Source organism: Corythoichthys intestinalis, chromosome 12 (assembly GCF_030265065.1).
Source record: "Corythoichthys intestinalis isolate RoL2023-P3 chromosome 12, ASM3026506v1, whole genome shotgun sequence".
Lineage (NCBI taxonomy): Eukaryota > Metazoa > Chordata > Actinopteri > Syngnathiformes > Syngnathidae > Corythoichthys > Corythoichthys intestinalis.
In genome coordinates, this window is record NC_080406.1 from 19,423,781 (window position 1) to 19,443,378 (window position 19,598).

At 39.6% G+C, this 19,598-nt stretch overlaps 1 protein-coding gene across 8 annotated transcripts in view; it reads left to right on the forward strand.

Annotated features, from left to right (window-relative positions):
* lrch1 (leucine-rich repeats and calponin homology (CH) domain containing 1) overlaps positions 1–19,598 on the forward strand; it is a 55,921-nt gene that overhangs the window by 10,352 nt on the left and 25,971 nt on the right. For 5 of the 8 annotated variants that reach the window (XM_057851698.1, XM_057851699.1, XM_057851695.1 and 2 more), the window contains exons 2-9: positions 11,696–11,840; positions 12,005–12,131; positions 12,205–12,310; positions 12,437–12,573; positions 14,875–14,990; positions 17,070–17,166; positions 17,553–17,658; positions 17,945–18,051. In XM_057851698.1, the coding sequence (XP_057707681.1) occupies positions 11,696–11,840; positions 12,005–12,131; positions 12,205–12,310; positions 12,437–12,573; positions 14,875–14,990; positions 17,070–17,166; positions 17,553–17,658; positions 17,945–18,051 (941 nt within the window). The remainder of the gene's footprint in view (positions 1–11,695; positions 11,841–12,004; positions 12,132–12,204; positions 12,311–12,436; positions 12,574–14,874; positions 14,991–17,069; positions 17,167–17,552; positions 17,659–17,944; positions 18,052–19,598) is intronic. The other 3 variants (XM_057851701.1, XM_057851696.1, XM_057851702.1) reach the window with 1 other exon arrangement.

A 19,598-nucleotide genomic window follows, 5' to 3' on the forward strand; every position in this document is an offset into this window, starting at 1 on the left:
TTTTTTTTTTTTGTAAAGTTGAGCCAAACTTGAGCGCCGCCGCACCGTGTCCATGGTTGTAATCAAGTTGCAGTGCACAAACATGCGCTTCTTGTGGCTTCTTCGTGGTTTTCGGCAGCAATTTTTTTTCCGCTTGGTGGTTGAAACATGGAATCGAATTTTTAAAATTTGAACAGTTCCGGGACCATCGAGTGTTAGAATAGGGTCCCATCGATGTTTGATGCTCGATGCCCAACCCTACTCATGACGCACAGAGGCTCAATTTTGCATATAACGTGGAAGCAGAAGTGCTGTCTTACACTCTCTTTATGAACAATGAGAAGTAATAGCATGTATTTAAATCAAAAGGTAATTTAAACTCATGATTTCAAAACGAAACTAAAATTATCACAAAACAAAAAAGTAAATGTCATAACTAGCAATGAATGAAATAACTTGAACAGTAACTGAAAAATATAATTAGCACAGAAGATGAACTTTGAATGTTATTTACATCTGTAGTGCTGCAATGCATGCTGGGAGGCATGTTGGGTGACAACAGTATTGAATGCAGATGGCAGCAGAGGTTGCCTGTCTCTCCCAAGGGGAAGTGAGCGATTACATTGAGCAGGGATGGCCAAATGAAGCTTCTGGAGGCAATGGAGCTTTGTAGCCAATTGTTTCATTTGCTCTATGGCGCTATCAAGTGGTCTTGAAGCCCAAGAGTACAACAGTGTTGAGAATTGTATGGCTATTTGTTTAAGAAAATATACAAGTGCTTGTGTTACTATATGAACAAAATCCAACAAGTGCTATTAGAATCATTTGTTGTTAAATTTTATTTAGAAATATTAGTTTTCCCCACAGTTTTAAATGGTTTCTTTTTTTTTGTTTTCCTTTTTTTTTCCCCTCAAGTATTTTACTAGCTCTAGATAACCTTTCACAGCCCGAAATCAAAGTTAAGATGACAGACTATGACAGTCAGTCAATCTATACTGCATTTGCATGTGCAACTGAAACAAAAATAGTTTTGTTTTGTTTTTCTTGAACCTTTTTTTATACCGTATCATGAGTTTTAAGTGTATCGTCCCATCCCTAGTGTCTACCAAATATCATGCTGCTGTTAAACAGGCCTCAGGGGCTGAATTTTTAAATTTTACTTTTGACGGACCCACGGGAAAATGATCAAATTAACTTTAAAACAATGTACCTCCAGTTCTTTTTTCTGGCATGGATTCTTGAGATTTTCTTGTAAGTCTACTCAAGAATGACATGTTATTTTCCGGAAAAAAATGTTTCAAAATGTATCTAGTCCTACAATTTTTGACCAAATCACATAATTTGGGCATCAAAAATTCCGGAAAGGTGAGGGGCAAAAGTTTTATACAGAATTTGGAAGAAAAATTTATGGTTCCCTGGAAATTTGCCAAAAACGTCCCATTCATTTCTAATGGGAACATTTCCCATTCACTTCCAATGGGATTTCCAATGGAATTTACATTGCATTGATGCCATTGTCGGTCGTGCATGTCAAATCTGTTGTTGCTAATGGACTTGGATTTAATTGACGCATATGTGAATCGATGCCATTGACGGCCATAGATGTCCAAATTTTTTCCCATTCATTTTCAATTGCAAAAACAATGTCCCCAAATCAACAGGAAAAGATCAAATATCAATCGGACGTGTCCCCCAAACGTCCCTCATTCCATTGACGCTTATGGAGGGTGCTGCCATTGACAGCCATGGACGTCCAAATTTTCCATTAATTTCTAATGGCATTTACTTTGTTTGATACCATTGACGGGTTTGTTTGTCCATTCTATTGATGCCGATATACTTGGATTCCATTGACGTCTATGTATATCGATGCCATTGACGGCCATGGACGTCCAATTTTTTTCCCGTTTATTTTCAATGGGGGGAAAAAAAAACAATGTCCATATATCGACAGGAAATGACCAGATATCAATAGGACGTGTTCCCCAAACTTCCTCGATACCATTGACGCTTATGAAGGGTGCTCCCATTGACGGCCATGGACGTCCAAATTTCCCATTCATTTCTAATGGCTTTTAATTTGTTTAATGCCATTGACGGGCCTGTTTGTCCATTCTATTGATAGCCCTGGGCAAGGCTAAGATCTGTATAGCCACAGAGGAAAGACCCAGAGTAATTTCTCCAGAAGTTGCAGTTTCGAGTTTCAAATTTGACGTTGCTACCTTAAAAAGGCTTCAAGGGGTTGAATTACACCCTCACTTTATGGTGAGATCACTGAGACGCATTCATTTGACTGTCTGTTTAGCTTAGAGACATTAGCACCATAGCTTTATGTGTACACACACACATACATGCACACACAGACCGAATGTAACAAACCCCCCACTGACCCACATATTACTCTGCCTTCAGCAAACCTGTGTGTTAGTGTGTGTGTTTTGACATGTCTGGTGGGTTCCCAGTCAAGCCCCCCTTAAATCCTTAATCCTGTTAATTTCCACCTTGGTTTTTCCCCATTTAAGCATCTTCTGGTACTCACTAGTGTCACTACCCTCTCGAGCTCCAGCGAGCTAACAATGCTAACGAGCAGGTCGGTTTCTCCAAAAATGAGAACAAAGAGATCGGTCGTGGTCGTCACGCCGCCGTTCTCTCTTTTCTCCTTGTCCTACTTTCTCCTGACTGCGAGGCGCCAAAGTGGGACAGTTTGGAACAAGGACCATGAAAGCTTTGGTCTTACATAAGACTATCGATAATAAATCATTTATTTTGTCATCATAAGTCTACTTTGTGACTTGAATGTGTTTTGTGTGTGTTTTTATGTATGCGTTAGAGAGCGAGAGCAACTGTGAGCATGTATTTGTGTGAAAGTGAATCTGTGAGTGGGTTTAGCAGAATGTATGCGAGTCAAAAATTAAGTTGTTGGTTTGTCCTAAAATGAGAGCACAGGTCCTCATCCGTGTGTGTCATAATTAATAATTCCATAGTGCAGTGGTGTCAAATTGTTTTTTGTCGCGGGTCACATCATATTATGGGTTCCCCATCAGATGACCAACTAACTACCAACTAGGACTACTTTGATTAATCGACAACTAATTGATAAACAAATGAATCAAATCGTTTAGAGCGGGGGTCCCCAACGACCGGGCCGCTTGGGGAGGGATGTAAGTGGGAGGGACTCGTTTATTCGCTACCACCCTCCCAGTTCAAATGGATTGGACGCCTACTAGTGATAAACTCACTCCAATTACTAGCAGAAGCTTGTTTTTCTGTTTATTAGTTGTGTGTAGAATATCCTAGAATGATTTCCTGACCAATGTATCAATAATCGTTGTATCGCCATATCGTCAGATCATCGCTATTCGTGAGCTTTGTATCGCAAATCGTATTGTATCGTGAGGTAACAAGAGGTTCCCACTCCTACTCATGGCAGTGTCATGTTATAGCTATGAAGGTCTCATGACAGTCTTATAACTAGCAATTAATGAAACAACTAGAACATTAACTGAAGAAATAATTGGCACAGACCAGGAATTTTGATTGTAATTTACATCGGTAGTGCTGCAATACATGCTAGGAGGCATGTTGGACAACAAAAGTGTTGATAACAGGTGGCAGCAGAGGTTGACTGTCTCCCCCAAGAAAGCAGTGATGGCCAAATGAAGGTTCTTGAAGCAATGAAGCTCTGCAACCAATTGTGTCAAAGCTTCATGAGGTTTGGTCTTATGACAGTCTTATGATGCCGCTGTCAAATAATGTGTTACCGGTTAATATCTTTTGGTGTACAGTGAGGACAGCTGCGGCTTATATTCCAGTGCGGCTTATCTATGAACAAAGGCCATTTTCGTGTCAAATTTGGTAGGTGGCTGTTTCTAGTCAGGTGCACCTTATAGTACGAAAATTATGGTAACCTTATCGTTTATTATACTATTATAATTATACTAATTGTATATATTTCAATTTATTGATTGGCCTTTTTAGTTTACGTTTTTTGTTTAAAAAAAAAAAAAAATCTCTCAGTTATGTATTATTCATTTGTATTTAGGGCTGCAGCTATCGAATATTTTAGTAGTTGATTAATCGATGGACTAGTTAGTTCGAATAATCGAGTAATCGGATAAGAAGCATGAAAATTAAAATATCTGAGCTGAGCCTCAAACGGTATAATTTTTTTTTTTTTTAATGAGGATCTCTGTACAACAAAGGAACAATTGGCTAACTTACACAGAAAAAGTCCGCTAGCTTAAATGCTATAAAATGCTAAAGTTTTTTTTTTTTTTTTTTACAATGCTCTTAACAAATGGTTCAGACACATATTCCCACAAAAAAAAAACAGCTAAATATACCTATAAACTAAATTATGAATGCATTAAAAAACATTAGCTCGAACAAAAACTTACGTTGGTCTTAACAGGGAGCAGTTGGATTCAGTCATGTGAAAACAAGCAGACCAGAGGGCAGTGTATCCGCCCTAATCAATAAAACTAAATGCTCTTTCAAAATAAACATTGCAACACAACTTTAATTAAACGAATGCTCGAAGCAACAAAATTTAATTCGAATATTTCTTTTCTCATCGAATACTGGAGTTAATCGATTAATCGTTGCAGCACTATTTGTATCAATTTTTTTTCATTCATGTTTCTTAAAAAAACTGAAAACAATATTATTAATTTGTATTTATTTTTTTTTTCATTCGTGTTTCCTAAATAAAAAAACAGAAAACGATGATAATCTTTATTTTCAAATAAAAACAACAAAAATGCACAAAGCTAAATATTTTTATATTTTTCAAAAAAAGATGTATTTTAGATTAAAAAGGTTTTTTTATTTAACTTATTTTGTAGAGGTTTTTTTTTTTTTTTTTTTTTTAAAGTTTAATACAGTATTTTTATGTTTTTCAAAAAAGGTTTATTCCTTAGTTGTAGATTTAAAAAAAACAAAAACACTGGCTAGTGTCTCATTCCTATAGTGAGAAATATGAAGTTAATTCACATGATTTCCTTTTGCGGGCCACGCAAAATCTGCCTGGCTGCATCTGGCCCACAGGCCTTGGGTTCGACACCTATTTCATAGTGGATGAATTTTTAAGTGCTTTTGTACGAATGATATAAGTGTTTGTGTGTGAGTACGTTTTCGTGTTGAAGAGTGATTTGTGCATGATCGTATGTTGTTTCGAATTAGTCTTTGCCTTTGAAATGAGACCGTTAATCGGATCTGGATTTGTGTGTGTGTGAACAAATTAAGTTCTAGTCACTGGGCTGTATTAGTGTTACACAGTCCCGTTGACTTGGGAGACAAATTAATCTATTAGAGCAGAAAATGTTCCTTGAAAAGTGTGTAAGTTAGTTCGTGTGTGTGCGAGGTCACAACAGATGGACATAGGTCAATAAGTAGGCCATTTGGAATTCCTGTGGGCAAAACATCTTTAAATTTTCCAAACTGAAGGTCTAAATATGAGGAACTCATCTTGAATACATCGAAGACCCCATCATAATGACTTATCAGTGAAAAAGATTAAAGTTTCACGTACAGTGGGGCAAATAAGTATTTAGTCAACCACTAATTGTGCAAGTGCTCCCACTTGAAAATATTAGAGAGGCCTGTAATTGTCAACATGGGTAAACCTCAACCATGAGAGACAGAATGTGGAGAGAAAAAAAAAAAAACAGAAAATGACATAGTATGATTTTTAAAGAATTTATTTGCAAATCATGGTGGAAAATAAGTATTTGGTCAACACCAAAAGTTCATCTCAATACTTTGTTATGTACCCTTTGTTGGCATTATTAGAATGGCCTGGACGTGTACTGGCTTCAGCAGGGGGGGACACGTCTGGCAGTGCAGGATTTGAGTCCGTGGCGGCGCATTGTGTTACTGATAGTAGCCTTTGTTACTGTTGTCCCAGCTCTCTGTAGGTCATTCACGAAGTCCCCCCGTGTGGTTCTGGGATTTTTGCTCACCGTTCTTGTTATCATTTTGACGCCACGGGGTGAGATCTTGCATGGAGCCCCAGATCGAGGGAGATTATCAGTGGTCTTGTAGGTCTTCCATTTTCTAATAATTGCTCCCACATTTGCTTTCTTTACACCAAGCGTTTTACCTATTGCAGATTCAGTCTTTCCAGCCTGGTGCAGGTCTACAATTTTGTCTCTGGTCCTTCAACAGCTCTTTGGTCTTGGCCTTAGTGGAGTTTGGAGTGTGACTGACTGAGCTTGTGGACAGGTGTTTTTCATACCGATAATGAGTTAAAACAGGTGCCATTAATACAGGTAACGAGTGGAGCCTCTTTAGACCTCGTTAGAAGAAGTTAGACCTCTTTGACAGCCAGAAATCTTGCTTGTTTGTAGGTGACCAAATACTTGTTTTCCACTCTAATTTTGGAAATAAATTCTTTAAAAACCAAACAATATGATTTTCAGTTTTTATTCCCCCCACATTCTTTCTCTCATGGTTGAGGTGTACCTATGTTGACAATTACAGGCCTCTCTAATCTTTTCAAATAGGAGAACTTGCACAATTGGTTGTTGACTAAATACTTATTTGCTCCACTGTAGAGCTGGGCGATATACCGAAAATTTATCGTTACCGAAATTCTTCACGATAACCGACGTAATTTTGACCATATCGGTAAATTCGATAATTTTAATAAAACAAGAAAATATAGTCTTTTTATCCCGCTTTGACTCTGTTGTTCAGCTATGTTCACTCCCCTTTAAGAAAGCAGTCAGTGTGCTTACTAGGAGTGGGAGCCTCAAGGCACCTCACGATACGATACGATTCGCGATACAAGGCTCACAATAACGATTATCTCACGATATCACGATACAGCAAATATCGATATATTGGTCAGAAATTTGATAGATGATATTCTACGATACAACTGTTGAAACGAAAAAAACATATTTCAAAAATAGAAAAAATACTGTTTAAGTCATTTATTAAACAGTGACACCTTTTCAGTGTAACATTGCTGTAAAATATAAATCTACTGATAATTGTGTACCTGCACATATAGAGGAAACAAACCACAACCACTGATATTTCTTGGCGAAATCATGATGAATGGCACCCTTAATTTCTTAAGTTTTCAATCTTTTGAAAATTTTTAACAGTGCTGTAAGTGTCAGTCAGCAGTTGAGCTTTGAGTGGGGCAATGATAAAATTGGTGGGTCTTTTCTTTGTATATGACCTTTGTTGTCAAAAGCATTGGTTTGAGCACTTCCACCATCTGCTTCAGCATTTGTGACGTCAGACTCAGTCAGTTACATTCTTCCTCAACTTAAAAACAAAATAAATAAAAAACATTAGCTACTCAATAGCTTTTGAGTTGAAATTCTGATTTTTTTGTGTGTGTTGGAAGTATTGAGTGAATTTTAAAAAAAATATGAATTGAATGAATAGAAATTAAAAATGCAATAATTACCTGTTTTTAATATGTAGGACACATTAATTATCATGCACGTCACCTTATATATCTTGGAAGCTATTCAAACCGTTTTTATAGCTTATTGTATCAAAATGGCAGTCATAACAGTTTGTGTAGTAAACTAGATGGAAAGTGGTTCTCAAATATGTCATCAAAATAATACATTTAAATGAAAAAATCAATTAGTAGTACATTGCAAAAGTTTCCTACCTCAAGTGATGCGCCACAGAAATCCGGTGTTCAATTAGTCACCAGCTGCCAGTGAACCTTATTTTATTAGACAATTCTTGCATACAGCAAAGTCCTTGTTCACCTTACTTCCTTTATTGTTGGTGTAAAATCCAAAGTGTGTCCACATGTGTGATTTTCAGCAATATTTTTCTCACTTTTTCCTCCACCGTTCTCACGAAGCTTTATTTTTTTTCAACCCACTTGGGACCGCTCTTCTTCTCTAGGCGACTTGTGCGCACTTTACCTTCACCGCCACTGTTAAGCGCCCCTAGTGGACCGCCAAGGAATTGCTCAACAAACATTGAGCAGTTTACAGCATCCATACTCCATTTTATGGCCAATATGTCAAATAAAAGTATCGATGCTTGGCGGGAGCATATCGATAACCGATCGGGTTGCAAAATATCGCGATATATCGCTGTATCGAGATATTGTCACACTCTTAGTGCTTACGTAGGAAGTCACATGGTTATCAGGAATTCAAACAAACAGAGGTAGGCTAACGCTAGTGGCTATCACTACAAGCAAACGTGATGGAGTCGGGCTTAACGGAGCTTCGCCAAACTTTCACCCGACATTAAGTAGAGTCTTGGCGGCCTCCAAACCGGCTTTCGCCCGCTTTCCTCCCTGGTTCTCACGATTTCAGGAGAGGGTGCTTTCACTGCTTTCTACTGGAAGCCAGGCCACAGGCTAACGCTAGCTACAAATAAATGTGATGGAGTCAGATAGCGGCTCTAACCTTGTCAAAACGGCTGAACTTAATGAGTGGATTGATTGGACACGGACTGCATCTAGCAATTAGTGTTACGCTTTATTTTGTATCTGTGATTTCTTTGATATCCCTTTTATGATCGTAAAGCATTCATAATCAATTATAATCCAACAGTGAAGCCTATAATATGACCATTTAATGGCCACAGCTATTCTTTTGTATGTGCTTGCTTTATTCTGTGCAAAATCTTAAATGTTTCATTGGCAAAAGAGCAATATAGCTTTAATGTGTGTATGTGTCTGTGTGGGGGGTGCATATGTACGTGCATGTATTAAAAATGCTCTGGGAAAAAAAAAACTAAAACCTTGACGTAAACACTTGTGTTGAGTAATTATGTCACAGCAACCATTACAAATAAGTTGTCTGTTTGAAGTGTACTGTTTCAAACTGTAAGTCATTTTTGTTATAATGACATGTTTGCACAGTCGCATTAATTTTTATAATGTTGTAAATTGTTCAAGTCATACAAGCTGTTATAAATGGTCATACTTGAATTGTTATTGTTTACAATAATTTTTTATATATTACAAGTTTAGAGTGCATGTACAATTGTTAAATATGTTAAATTGAAAGCTGGTAAATAAATCAACGAGAAACAATTTACAGTTTACAATTTATCGTCATTTATCGTTATCGAGGTAAATCTGCTCAATTTATCGTGATACATACTTAAGGCCATATCGCCCAGCCCTACTCCACTGTACGTATCCAACTACGCATCATTAGGATGACCAGGGACCCATACGTCATACCCAAATTCATTTGAAAAGCAAACTAGATCGCGACGAATTTAGATTTCATGACGATCGTCTATGTTTAGAAATTGGTAAATGTGCAAATATGCAGTTCTCTTCCCCCACAGAAACACACACACATTCATGCTGACACACATTTTCACTGCCACTCATGCGAGTAGACTCTCTGACATACACGCGTTCACGCAAATAGACTGCATTCATGCAGAAAGACTCTCACGCTGGATCGGCTGTGTTGGTGTGTGGTTTTGGGGGGGGGGGTGTCACGTGACCGTGGGAGGACGACTGTTTGTGTGTTTTTAATTTTTGTGTGTTTTTAATTCTCCCAACGTAGCCAACACTTGCTGCTGTTTCACTTCCACTCTACTCCTGCTGCAGCCTTCAAACGTTACCGCACGTTCTAAAAATACAGAAGTGTGTGTGTGTGGGGTGGGGGGACGCATGTGCGTGGGTTTGTATTGCCGCATGTGTGTCAGCAATGTGTGCCACTGTGTTCATGTCCATGAGTGTGTCAATATCATTGTGTGTGCGTGGGTTTTGGGGGTATATGTGCGTGTGTCAGCATTGTGTATGTGTGTGCACATGACCATGCTGGCTTACTCAGCTGTAAAATTCCTGCCTCTCGTTGGTTTGTTTTCTTTCGTCTCCTGTCAAGTCCTAACTTGGTCTCACATGTTGTAATGTCTTTCTGTTTTCCATTTTTTTGTTAGTTTTTTTTTTTTTATGTTTGTTTTTTAATTTGAAAATTAAATCATATTTCCAAGTAGTTTAAGAATATAACCAGCTAGGTCTGCAACAATCGATTACCGTATTGGCCCGAATATAAGACGGCCCTGATTATAACGTCTAGACCGCGAATATGACGACCCCCTCTTTTTCAATGTTATTTCAATGCAAAAAACACAGTCTTATATTTGGGCCAATATGGTATTTTAGTCGTCGATTAATCGATGAACTAGTTAGTTCGAATAATCGAGTAATTGGTTAAGGAACATAAAAATTTAAATACCTGAGCATAAGCCTCAAACGGTATAAAAAATAAATGAGGATCTAAGTCCAACAAAACAACAATTGGCTAACTTGCATTGCAAAAGTCCGCTAGCTTAAATGCTATAAAATGCTATTTTTTTTTTTTTCAATGCTCTTAACAAATGGTTCACATATTCCCACAAGAAACTGCTAAGTATACCTCTAAAGTAAATTACAAATGCATTAAAAAAACCATTAGCTCAAACAAAAACCTAGCTTTTGTTGGTCTTAACAGGGAGCAGCTGGATTCTGCCATGTGAAATGAGTTGTGTCATATTCACTGTTGCCACTAGATGTCAGTGTATCCACCCAAATCAATAAAACTAAATGGAAACACTTTCAAAACAAACCATTACAACGCCACTGTAATGAAACGAATACTCGAAGCTGCAAAATTTAATCTGAATCTTTTTTTTCTAATCAAATTACTCGAGTTAATCGATTAATCATTGCAGCACTATAACCAAGCTTCTTCCATGTTTCATAGTAGGGACAGTGTATATTTCTACGACCAATGTGGGTTTAAACGAGGGATTGTAACACTTTTAAACATGTGCGTAAAGCATAAAAACGAGACTGGAATTTGTCAAACTGCATGATGATAAGCCACAAAGCTTCTGGAAGAATGTTCCATGGTTTAGAAAATTCATGTCTGCTTGATGATATATGATGTGAACTAACAATGGCCAAAGAAATGTACGAAATGTAAATAATCTTCTTTATTTGGAGCAGCCGTGGCTTATATCCCAACGTATTGCAACAAGTGTTACAAAAACGTGTTGTGGTGTTGTCTTTCAATTTCTATGACCAATGAAATTCTCATTAGCAACATCCTGTGTCGACTTGGTCCTTTCCATTATAAGGGTTTTATCCGAAACAGAAAATGCAGTTCTGGGCCATTTTCGTACGCTGATCAGAGGCGGTAGTTGAAACAGCCACACCCTGGGCACAGGTCATTGGGCCACGGTTAATGTCAGGCCCAAGCCAAAGAAGAACGACAGGGTGTTGGTGAAGTGCAGTGTTGTGTCGTGTTGTTATTGCACTTTTGCTCAAGTCTGTTATTATAAGGAGGAGTCTCGCCTTTTTCCTGAGGATGCAGCTGCTGCACACACGCACACCAAGGCCAGACTTTACACCCGGCCCATACATGCCAACCTTTGCAGAATTTAAATGTGCGACATATTGTTTTTGTGACTGAGTACTATAGCATATTTTATAGTAATATACATAAATTTCCCTAGGTATGTCATGTACAGTGATTGTGTGTTAACACTGTACAAGTCTAGTAAAGCCTTCATAATTTATCAAAACAGATTTGTGGACATTTTGACTGAATTGGGAGTAAATTGTGTGTGTTACGTTTTTTTGTTCTCAAGCTGAAGCAAACATTTTGTGGCAAATTGGTGCCGAAGGAACTCTTGATGTGAGCGCAGGAGCTTTATTTCGTGCTTTGCCACCCGTAATTGATTGGAGTTTTTCTTTCTGCGTGATTATTATCTTCAGATTTGTCCAAGAACCGTTTGTCGGATGTCCCCTCTGAAGTGTGCCACTTAGTGGCTTTGGAGACCCTCAACCTGTACCACAACTGCATCAGGAGCATCCCGGATACAGTAATCAGCCTGCACTCACTCACCTCGCTCAACCTCAGGTATGGCAAGTATGAACCTGTACAATAAAACAACTGCTTCATATCGCATTTTCATATCAGTCAAATTTATCATGTTAGTTGAAGTGAATTGTATTGTACAAGAAATAAACTTGACGAGAATAACAACACCTGTGATGGCATTTGTTCTTCTGTCATCCTGTTAGTCGCAACCAGCTGAGCTCGCTTCCGGCCTGCCTGTGCACTCTACCGCTCAGAGTCCTCAACGCCAGCAATAACAAATTGGTCAGTCTACCCGAGAGTGTTGGACAACTGCACCGCCTCATGGAGTTGGTGAGGGCAACAGCACAACTCTGGAGCAATCGGCAATTCCGAGAAAGACAAAAAGGTTTGTCTATCTCTGCAGGACATCAGCTCTAATGAACTGACGACTCTACCACGACACATTGGACGACTGCGAGCACTACGGGAGCTCAACGTACGACGGAATCTGCTTTGCGTCCTTCCAGAAGGTCGGTTACACCTAATGCGGTGACAAAAATAGAAATGCTACCAATTTCAGAATATTTGTATCCTGATGAAGCCAGAGGGTAATGTAGCGCACACAGCATAATGCCACCAATGTCATGTGCGTGCAGACCTGTCCGATCTTCCACTGGTCAAGTTGGACTTCTCATGCAACAAGGTGTCGACCATTCCTTTAAGCTACCGGAAGATGACACAGCTGCAGGTCTTGCGGCTAGAGAGCAACCCGTTGCAGAGCCCTCCAGCACAGGTACCACCGCCAATCCCCCCCAACATGAATATCTGTAAAAATACATATTCAAATATTTCTCTTGTCTAGACCATTAAGTCTAGACAATTACAGTGGAGCAAATAAGTATTTAGTCAACCACTAATTGTGCAAGTTCTCCCACTTGAAAATGTTAGCGAGGCCTGTAATTGTCAACATGGGTAAACCTCAACCATGAGGGACAGAATGTGGAAAAAACTCAGAAAATCACATTGTTTGATTTTTAAAGAATTTATTTGCAAATCATGGTGGAAAATAAATTCATCTCAATACTTTGTTAAGTACCCTTAGTTGGCAATAACGGCGGCCAAACGTTTTCTTTAACTCTTCACAAGCTTTTCACACACTGTTGCTGGTATTTTGGCCCATTCCTCCATGCAGATTTCCTTTAGAGCAGTGATGTTTTGGGGCTGTCGGACACGGACTTTCAACTCCCTCCACAGATTTTCTATGGGGTTGAGATCTGGAGACTGGCTAGGCCACTCCAGGACTTTGAAATGCTTCTTACGAAACAACTCCTTTGTTGCCCTTTGCTGTGTGTTAGGGATCATTGTCATGCTAAAAGACCCAGCCACGTCTCATCTTCAATGCCCTTGCTGATGGAAGGAGATTTTCACTCAAAATCTCTTGATACATGGCCCCATTCATTCTTTCCTTTACACAGATCAGTCGTCCTGGTCCCTTTGCAGAAAAGCAGCCCCAGAGCATGATGTTTCCACCCCCATGCTTCACAGTGGGTATGGTGTTCTTCAGATGCAATTTAGTATTTTTTCTCCTCCAAACACGAGACCCTGTGTTTCTGCCAAAAAGTTCTATTTTGGTTTCATCTGACCAGAACACATTCTCCCAGTCTTCTTCTGGATCATCCAAATGCTCTCTAGCGAACCGCAGATGGGCCTGGACGTGTGCTGGCTTCAGGAGGGGGACACGTCTGGCAGTGCAGGATTTCAGTACCTGGCGGCGCATTGTGTTACTGATAGCAGCCTTTGTTACTGTGGTCCCAGCTCTCTGTAGGTCATTCACTAGGTCCCTCGTGTGGTTCTGGGATTTTTGCTCATCGTTCTTGTTATCATTTTGACGCCACGGGGTGAGATCTTGCATGGAGCCCCAGATCGAGGGAGATTATCAGTGGTCTTGTATGTCTTCCATTTTCTAATAATTGCTCCCACAGTTGATTTCTTCACACCAAGCGTTTTACCTATTGTAGATTCAGTCTTCCCAGCCTGGTGCAGGTCTACAATTTTGTCTCTGGTGTCCTTCGACAGCTCTTTGGTCTTGGCCATAGTGGAGTTTGGAGTGTGACTGACTGAGGTTGTGGACAGGTGTCTTTTATACCGATGAGTTCAAACAGGTGCCATTAATACAGGTAACGAGTGGAGCCTCGTAAGACCTCGTTGGAAGAAGTTAGACCTCTTTGACAGCCAGAAATTGTGCTTGTTTGTAGGTGACCAAATACTTATTTTCCACTCTAATTTGGAAATAAATTCTTTAAAAATCAAACAATTTGATGTTTTCTTTTTTTTCCACATTCTGTCTCTTGTGGTTGAGGTTTACCCATGTTGAAAATTACAGGCCTCTCTCATTTTTTCAAGTAGGAGAACTTGCACAATTGGTGGTTGACTAAATACTTATTTGCCACACTGTATGTCAAAGCCACAAACTCCACCTGGGATTGAACCCTTTATTTGGCTAGAACCTTCACTTGAGATTAAGAACTAAAACCCATTGGATTAGAAAATACGGAGGAGAGCCCTCTCTTGCAGCTAAATATTTTTGCAGGGCTAGAACCTTCACTTGGGACCAGAACCTTTCCTTTGGATACGAACCTTTTTTTCAGGATTAAGACAATTCTCATTACACCCACAACCATTCTCTTAGGTATAGAATCTTACCTTGGAGCTGAAACCTTCTCTGTACTACACCATTCTCTCAGGGATACAATGTTCTTTTGGAAGTCAAACAGTGTTCTCGTGACTAAAAACCTTTTCTCTGGACAGGATCCACCGCTTAAGGACCATTCTCTCAGGGAAAGAATCTTTGGATTCGTACCTTCTCTTGAAACCAAAACTTTGCCTAGACCATTTGCTCACAGGGATGGAACATTTTCTTGGGAGTAGAACCTTCACTTGGGGGGGACGCTTCCCTTTGGAATAGAAACTCCACTAACGGCTAATTTTGGGGCGACTATCTTGGATTTGACCATTACTTGGGAAAAACCCCAACAAAACAACTTGGGAGTAAGTCTCTCAGGTCTAAAAGCTGCTTCTCCTTTCTGCCCCACAGATCTGTCTCAAGGGCAAAATTCACATCTTCAAGTACCTCAGCATGGAGGCATGCCGCAGTGACAAGATGGTCGATGCACTCTATCTGCCCGTTATTGAGCGCCTCAGTCTAACACGGTAAGTTGCATGTCTAACGACTGCAAACAAGTGTGTTCCATGCCAAGGAAACCTCCCTCCCGATGTCTTCAAAAGAGCACGCTAGCGGCTAAAGCCGTTAGACTTCGTGCCATGCCGGTGGCGCGGATTCGAGTCCCGACCTGGTCAAGGGGGGCATATTATGTCACAAGCACAAATCAGAAGGGTTACAGTACATTGGTGCCGTGACCCAGATTGGCAGTGAAGGTCTCGGGGGTTGAGTGTAACAGGTGAAAGCAGGTGCATTGAATGCACAATCAACATCACCTCCCCCTTCAAGTAAACACGCTAGCGGCTAGAGCTGTTAGCCTTGGCTCTCCTGCCGTTCTGGTGGCGCCAGTTCGAGTCCCGACCTGTTTAAAGGGGGGGTGGATCTCTTTGCCAGCACAAATCAGACTTGTTACACATGCTGGTAGGCTAACACACTAGCTAATGATTGTGGATGGCAACGCTGCTAAAGTAAGGACCAAAATTTGTATATCAACCAGTAAAATAAACACCCTAAGGAGATTCATTCACATCCAATATGCTGCCTTTTTACCATCGCCATCTAAATGGCTAGACAGTAGAGTTGTCCGATATCTTCGGATAGCCGATTATATCGGCTGATAAAAGCATTACAAAATTATATCGGATAATATCGACATCTGTTTTAGGCCAATATGCATGTCTTTTGCCTTTGTACAAGGGCCGGTCACAACTAAGCAAAGCATTTATGCTTATTGACCATTAGATTTCTCCAAATTAAGATGCTTGGGATTTGTTATGTGAGCATTATCATTAATAAAGCATCTAATACAGTGCCCTCCATAATTATTGGCCCAGTTGAAGCCTGGAACCGTGTGCTTTGGGCAGATGAGACCAAGATTGAGCTTTTAGGCAACTAACACTCTAAGTGGGTCTGGCGTGCCACAAAAGATGCGCATACTGAAAAGCACCTCATACCCACTGTGAAGTATGGGGGTGGGTCAGTGATGCTGTGGGGCTGTTTCGCGTTTAAAGGCCCTGGGAACCTTGTTAGGGTGCATGGCATCATGAATGCTTTGAAATACCAGGAGATTTTAAATCAAAATCTGTTGCCCTCTGCCCGAAAGCTGAAGATGGGTCATCACTGGGTCTTTCAGCAAGACAATGACCTTAAACATATGGCCAAATCTACACAGAAATGGTTCACCAGACACAAAATCAAGCTTGTGAAACATTATAGGAGAAGATTAGGTGCTGTTTTGTTGGCAAAAGGGGATTGTACAAAGTATTAACACCAGGGGTGCTAATAATTGTGACACACATTATTTGATGTCAAATAATAATTATTTTTTTCCCCACTGAATAAATGCCACTTGTATTGAAGGTTGGATTTTTCTCTTTTTTTCCCATTAAGGTCCCATATTATTTGAATAAAAAATATATGTATTAGAAGCTAAAAAACATCTTAACCAGGGCTGCCAATAATTATGGAGGGCACTGTACAATTAGCCATAAAATATTAAGTCCACAAGCACATATATCGGGTACGAATTTTTGAGTTGGACAATATCAGGATATCAGTTATCGGTTAAAAAGTAATTATAAGACAACTCTAGTGGAAAGTGTAATTATTTTGGTTCATTAAATCTGTCCTTGGTATACAGTACATAGTTTGTGTGTCATTAAAAAAAAGTCTCCCACAAATCAACATCTTCCTCTCAAAATAGATGTGATAATAAATAGAATAGAAATTAAACCCCTCCCTCAAACTAACACCTACCTACTTACTACCAGTGTAGTTACTGTAATTATCTCCTTTGATAGACACTATTGTTTTTCATACATGCTTCCAGAAATCCGAATCTGAACGTTTTTTTGTTTGTTTTTTTATCAGATAATGTTACAAACAATTGTAAATACATTTTATTTCAATATTGAGTTTGGAATTTTACCCATTCATGACTGTGATTACAACTGCGCATATACTATCCTAAATTTAGTCAATCAAAAAAATGTCATCTGTTGGTTGGAGCAGTGAGAGGGAGAAGAAGAGAGATGTGCTTCAGGTGCATGTATGTGTGCATGCATTGGCAGGGTGGAGGACATTGAGCAGCAGAGGAAGCAAGACAGCGACTCAGGAGTCGGCAGCGACATCGGAGACAAAAGGCTATCGGCAACGGAGGTACGCAGTGTACGTGTCGAAATACATTGTGGATTTTGTTCCTATTTAATATAATTGTAAATGTGTTTCATTAGATATAAATTTACTTCAGTAAACATTCTTTTCAATAAGAAGAATTTCTTCGAAAAGTCTTTGCTAAATTAAGTTACATAAATGACAAAGTAATAGTGTGCACATATTTTGATTAAATTATTTTTTCCTATTTTTATTTCATCAATATAACTTATGGGTTTTGCTCATTTGTTAAGTAATGATTGAAACTTATACGGCACATTTATTTTATGTTCTTTATTGTAGGTGCAAGTTATTGAACTAATTTAGAAGTGGTTAAAATCTTAACTACATTATGATGAAGTGACTTTTTAAGTGTGCAACATGTTTTGTTGTGCACGCAGCCATCGGACGAAGACAGTTTGAGTCTTAACGTGCCCATGAGTCATATCACGGAGGAGGATGGACTCAGTAAAGACGACTCCAGCGACCACATCAGCTCTCTGACGGGTAAGCGCGCACTCCCCAGTTGCGCCACTTAAATAGGCTTTAATCAGTCTAAACCGGGTCAGTACAGGCGGGACTTGGAGGATGCTAAGGACGCTAAATTGTTTCCTTGTTTGACATCTTCCAATTCACGTGTATTTTTATGTCATTTTAAATGAAGAGCTTCAAGAAAATGGAGACTCTATGTAATTTACAGTACATGTTTACCTTGACAGAAGTCAATGAAATGGGGCAATTTGTTAACAAGTGTTTGGAAGCGCCAATTGTACCGAACCTCTGTCCTGCGCAGACCCCAGCTCGGAGCCGGTGCGACTTATCGAGGAGAGCCCCACGGAGGCATTGAGGGAGCAGCTAGCCTACCGAGAAACCGCCACCCCCCTCGCGAGCTACATCAAGGCAAGACAACTGTACTTACATCATCACGTAAAGTCAGCCGCAACCAAATAAGGACAAAAAGCCACTACTAAGAGAGGCAGACAGGCTTTTGAAGTTCAACTTTTCCTTTTCTTTTTTCATTCAGTTGCAAAAAATGAACTGACTGTGAACACAAAGGTTTTGGGACAATTCTCTTAATAGGGAAAAATAGCCTGTATCATTTAAAACATTTTGGCTTGATATAGCCAAAGAAGTTCAATATGGTGTCTTTGAACACTTATATTTGCTCATAAAATGGTCTAACATTAGTTTTGTACATAGATTATGTTAGTGCATTAGAACATTATGTGAAAATGCCTTATATTGCAGCTAAAACAAAAAAAAATCTAAAGTATTAAAGGAAAATGTACCTTTTAAATGATAGCTTTTGCCATTCAGTCACTGTATTTGTTCATAAATTAACACTAAGTTGAGCGCATAGAAGTACCTTTACTATACTATACTAAATTACTATACTATTTACTAGAGGTGTGCACTGGCACTGCCCTTCAGATTTGATTTGATTACGACTCGGAGGGCCACGATTCGATTCGGTTCGATTCGGCAATGCATCGCGATGCCTTAAAGCCTGGGATGCATTAAAATTCTAAAGCAAAGCATATTTTTCGTGAATCATGAGGCAACACAAGCGGTCAGACATTAAACAACTTTTTATTGGCTCTTGTGTCACTCCTGGTTGAAGTCAAATGAAAATACTTTCAGATATACACTCAACGGCCACTTTATTAGGTACACCATGCTAGTAACGGGTTGGACCCCCTTTTGCCTTCAGAACTGCCTCAATTCTTTGTGGCATAGATTCAACAAGGTGCTGGAAGCATTTTCCCCAGAGAGTTTGGTCCATATTAACATGATGGCGTCACACAGTTGGTGCAGATTTGTCAGCTGCACATCCATGATGCGAATCTCCCTTTCCACCACATCCCAAAGATGCTCTATTGGATTGAGATCTGGTGAGTGTGGAGTTTTGAGTACAGTGAACTCATTGTCATGTTCAAGAAACCAATCTGAGAATATTCCAGCTTTATGACATGGCGCATTATCCCGCTGAAAGTAGCCATCATAAGTTGGGTACATTGTGGTCATAAAGGGATGGACATGGTCAGCAACAATACTCAGGTAGGCTGTGACGTTCCAACGATGCTCAATTGGTACCAAGGGGCCCAAAGAGTGCCAAGAAAATATTCCCCACACCATTACACCACCACCACCAGCCTTAACCGTTGATACAAGGCAGGATGGATCCATGCTTTCATGTTGTTGACGGCAAATTCTGACCCTACCATCCGAATGTCGCAGCAGAAATAGAGCCTCATCAGACCAGGCAACTTTTTTCCAATCTTCTATTGTCCAATTTCAATGAGCTTGTGCAAATTGTAGTCTCAGTTTCCTGTCCTTAGTTGAAAGGAGTGGCACCCGGCGTGGTCTTCTGCTGCTGTAGCCCATCTGCCTCAAAGTTCGACGTACTGTGCATTCAGAGATGCTCTTCTGCCTACCTTGGTTGTAAC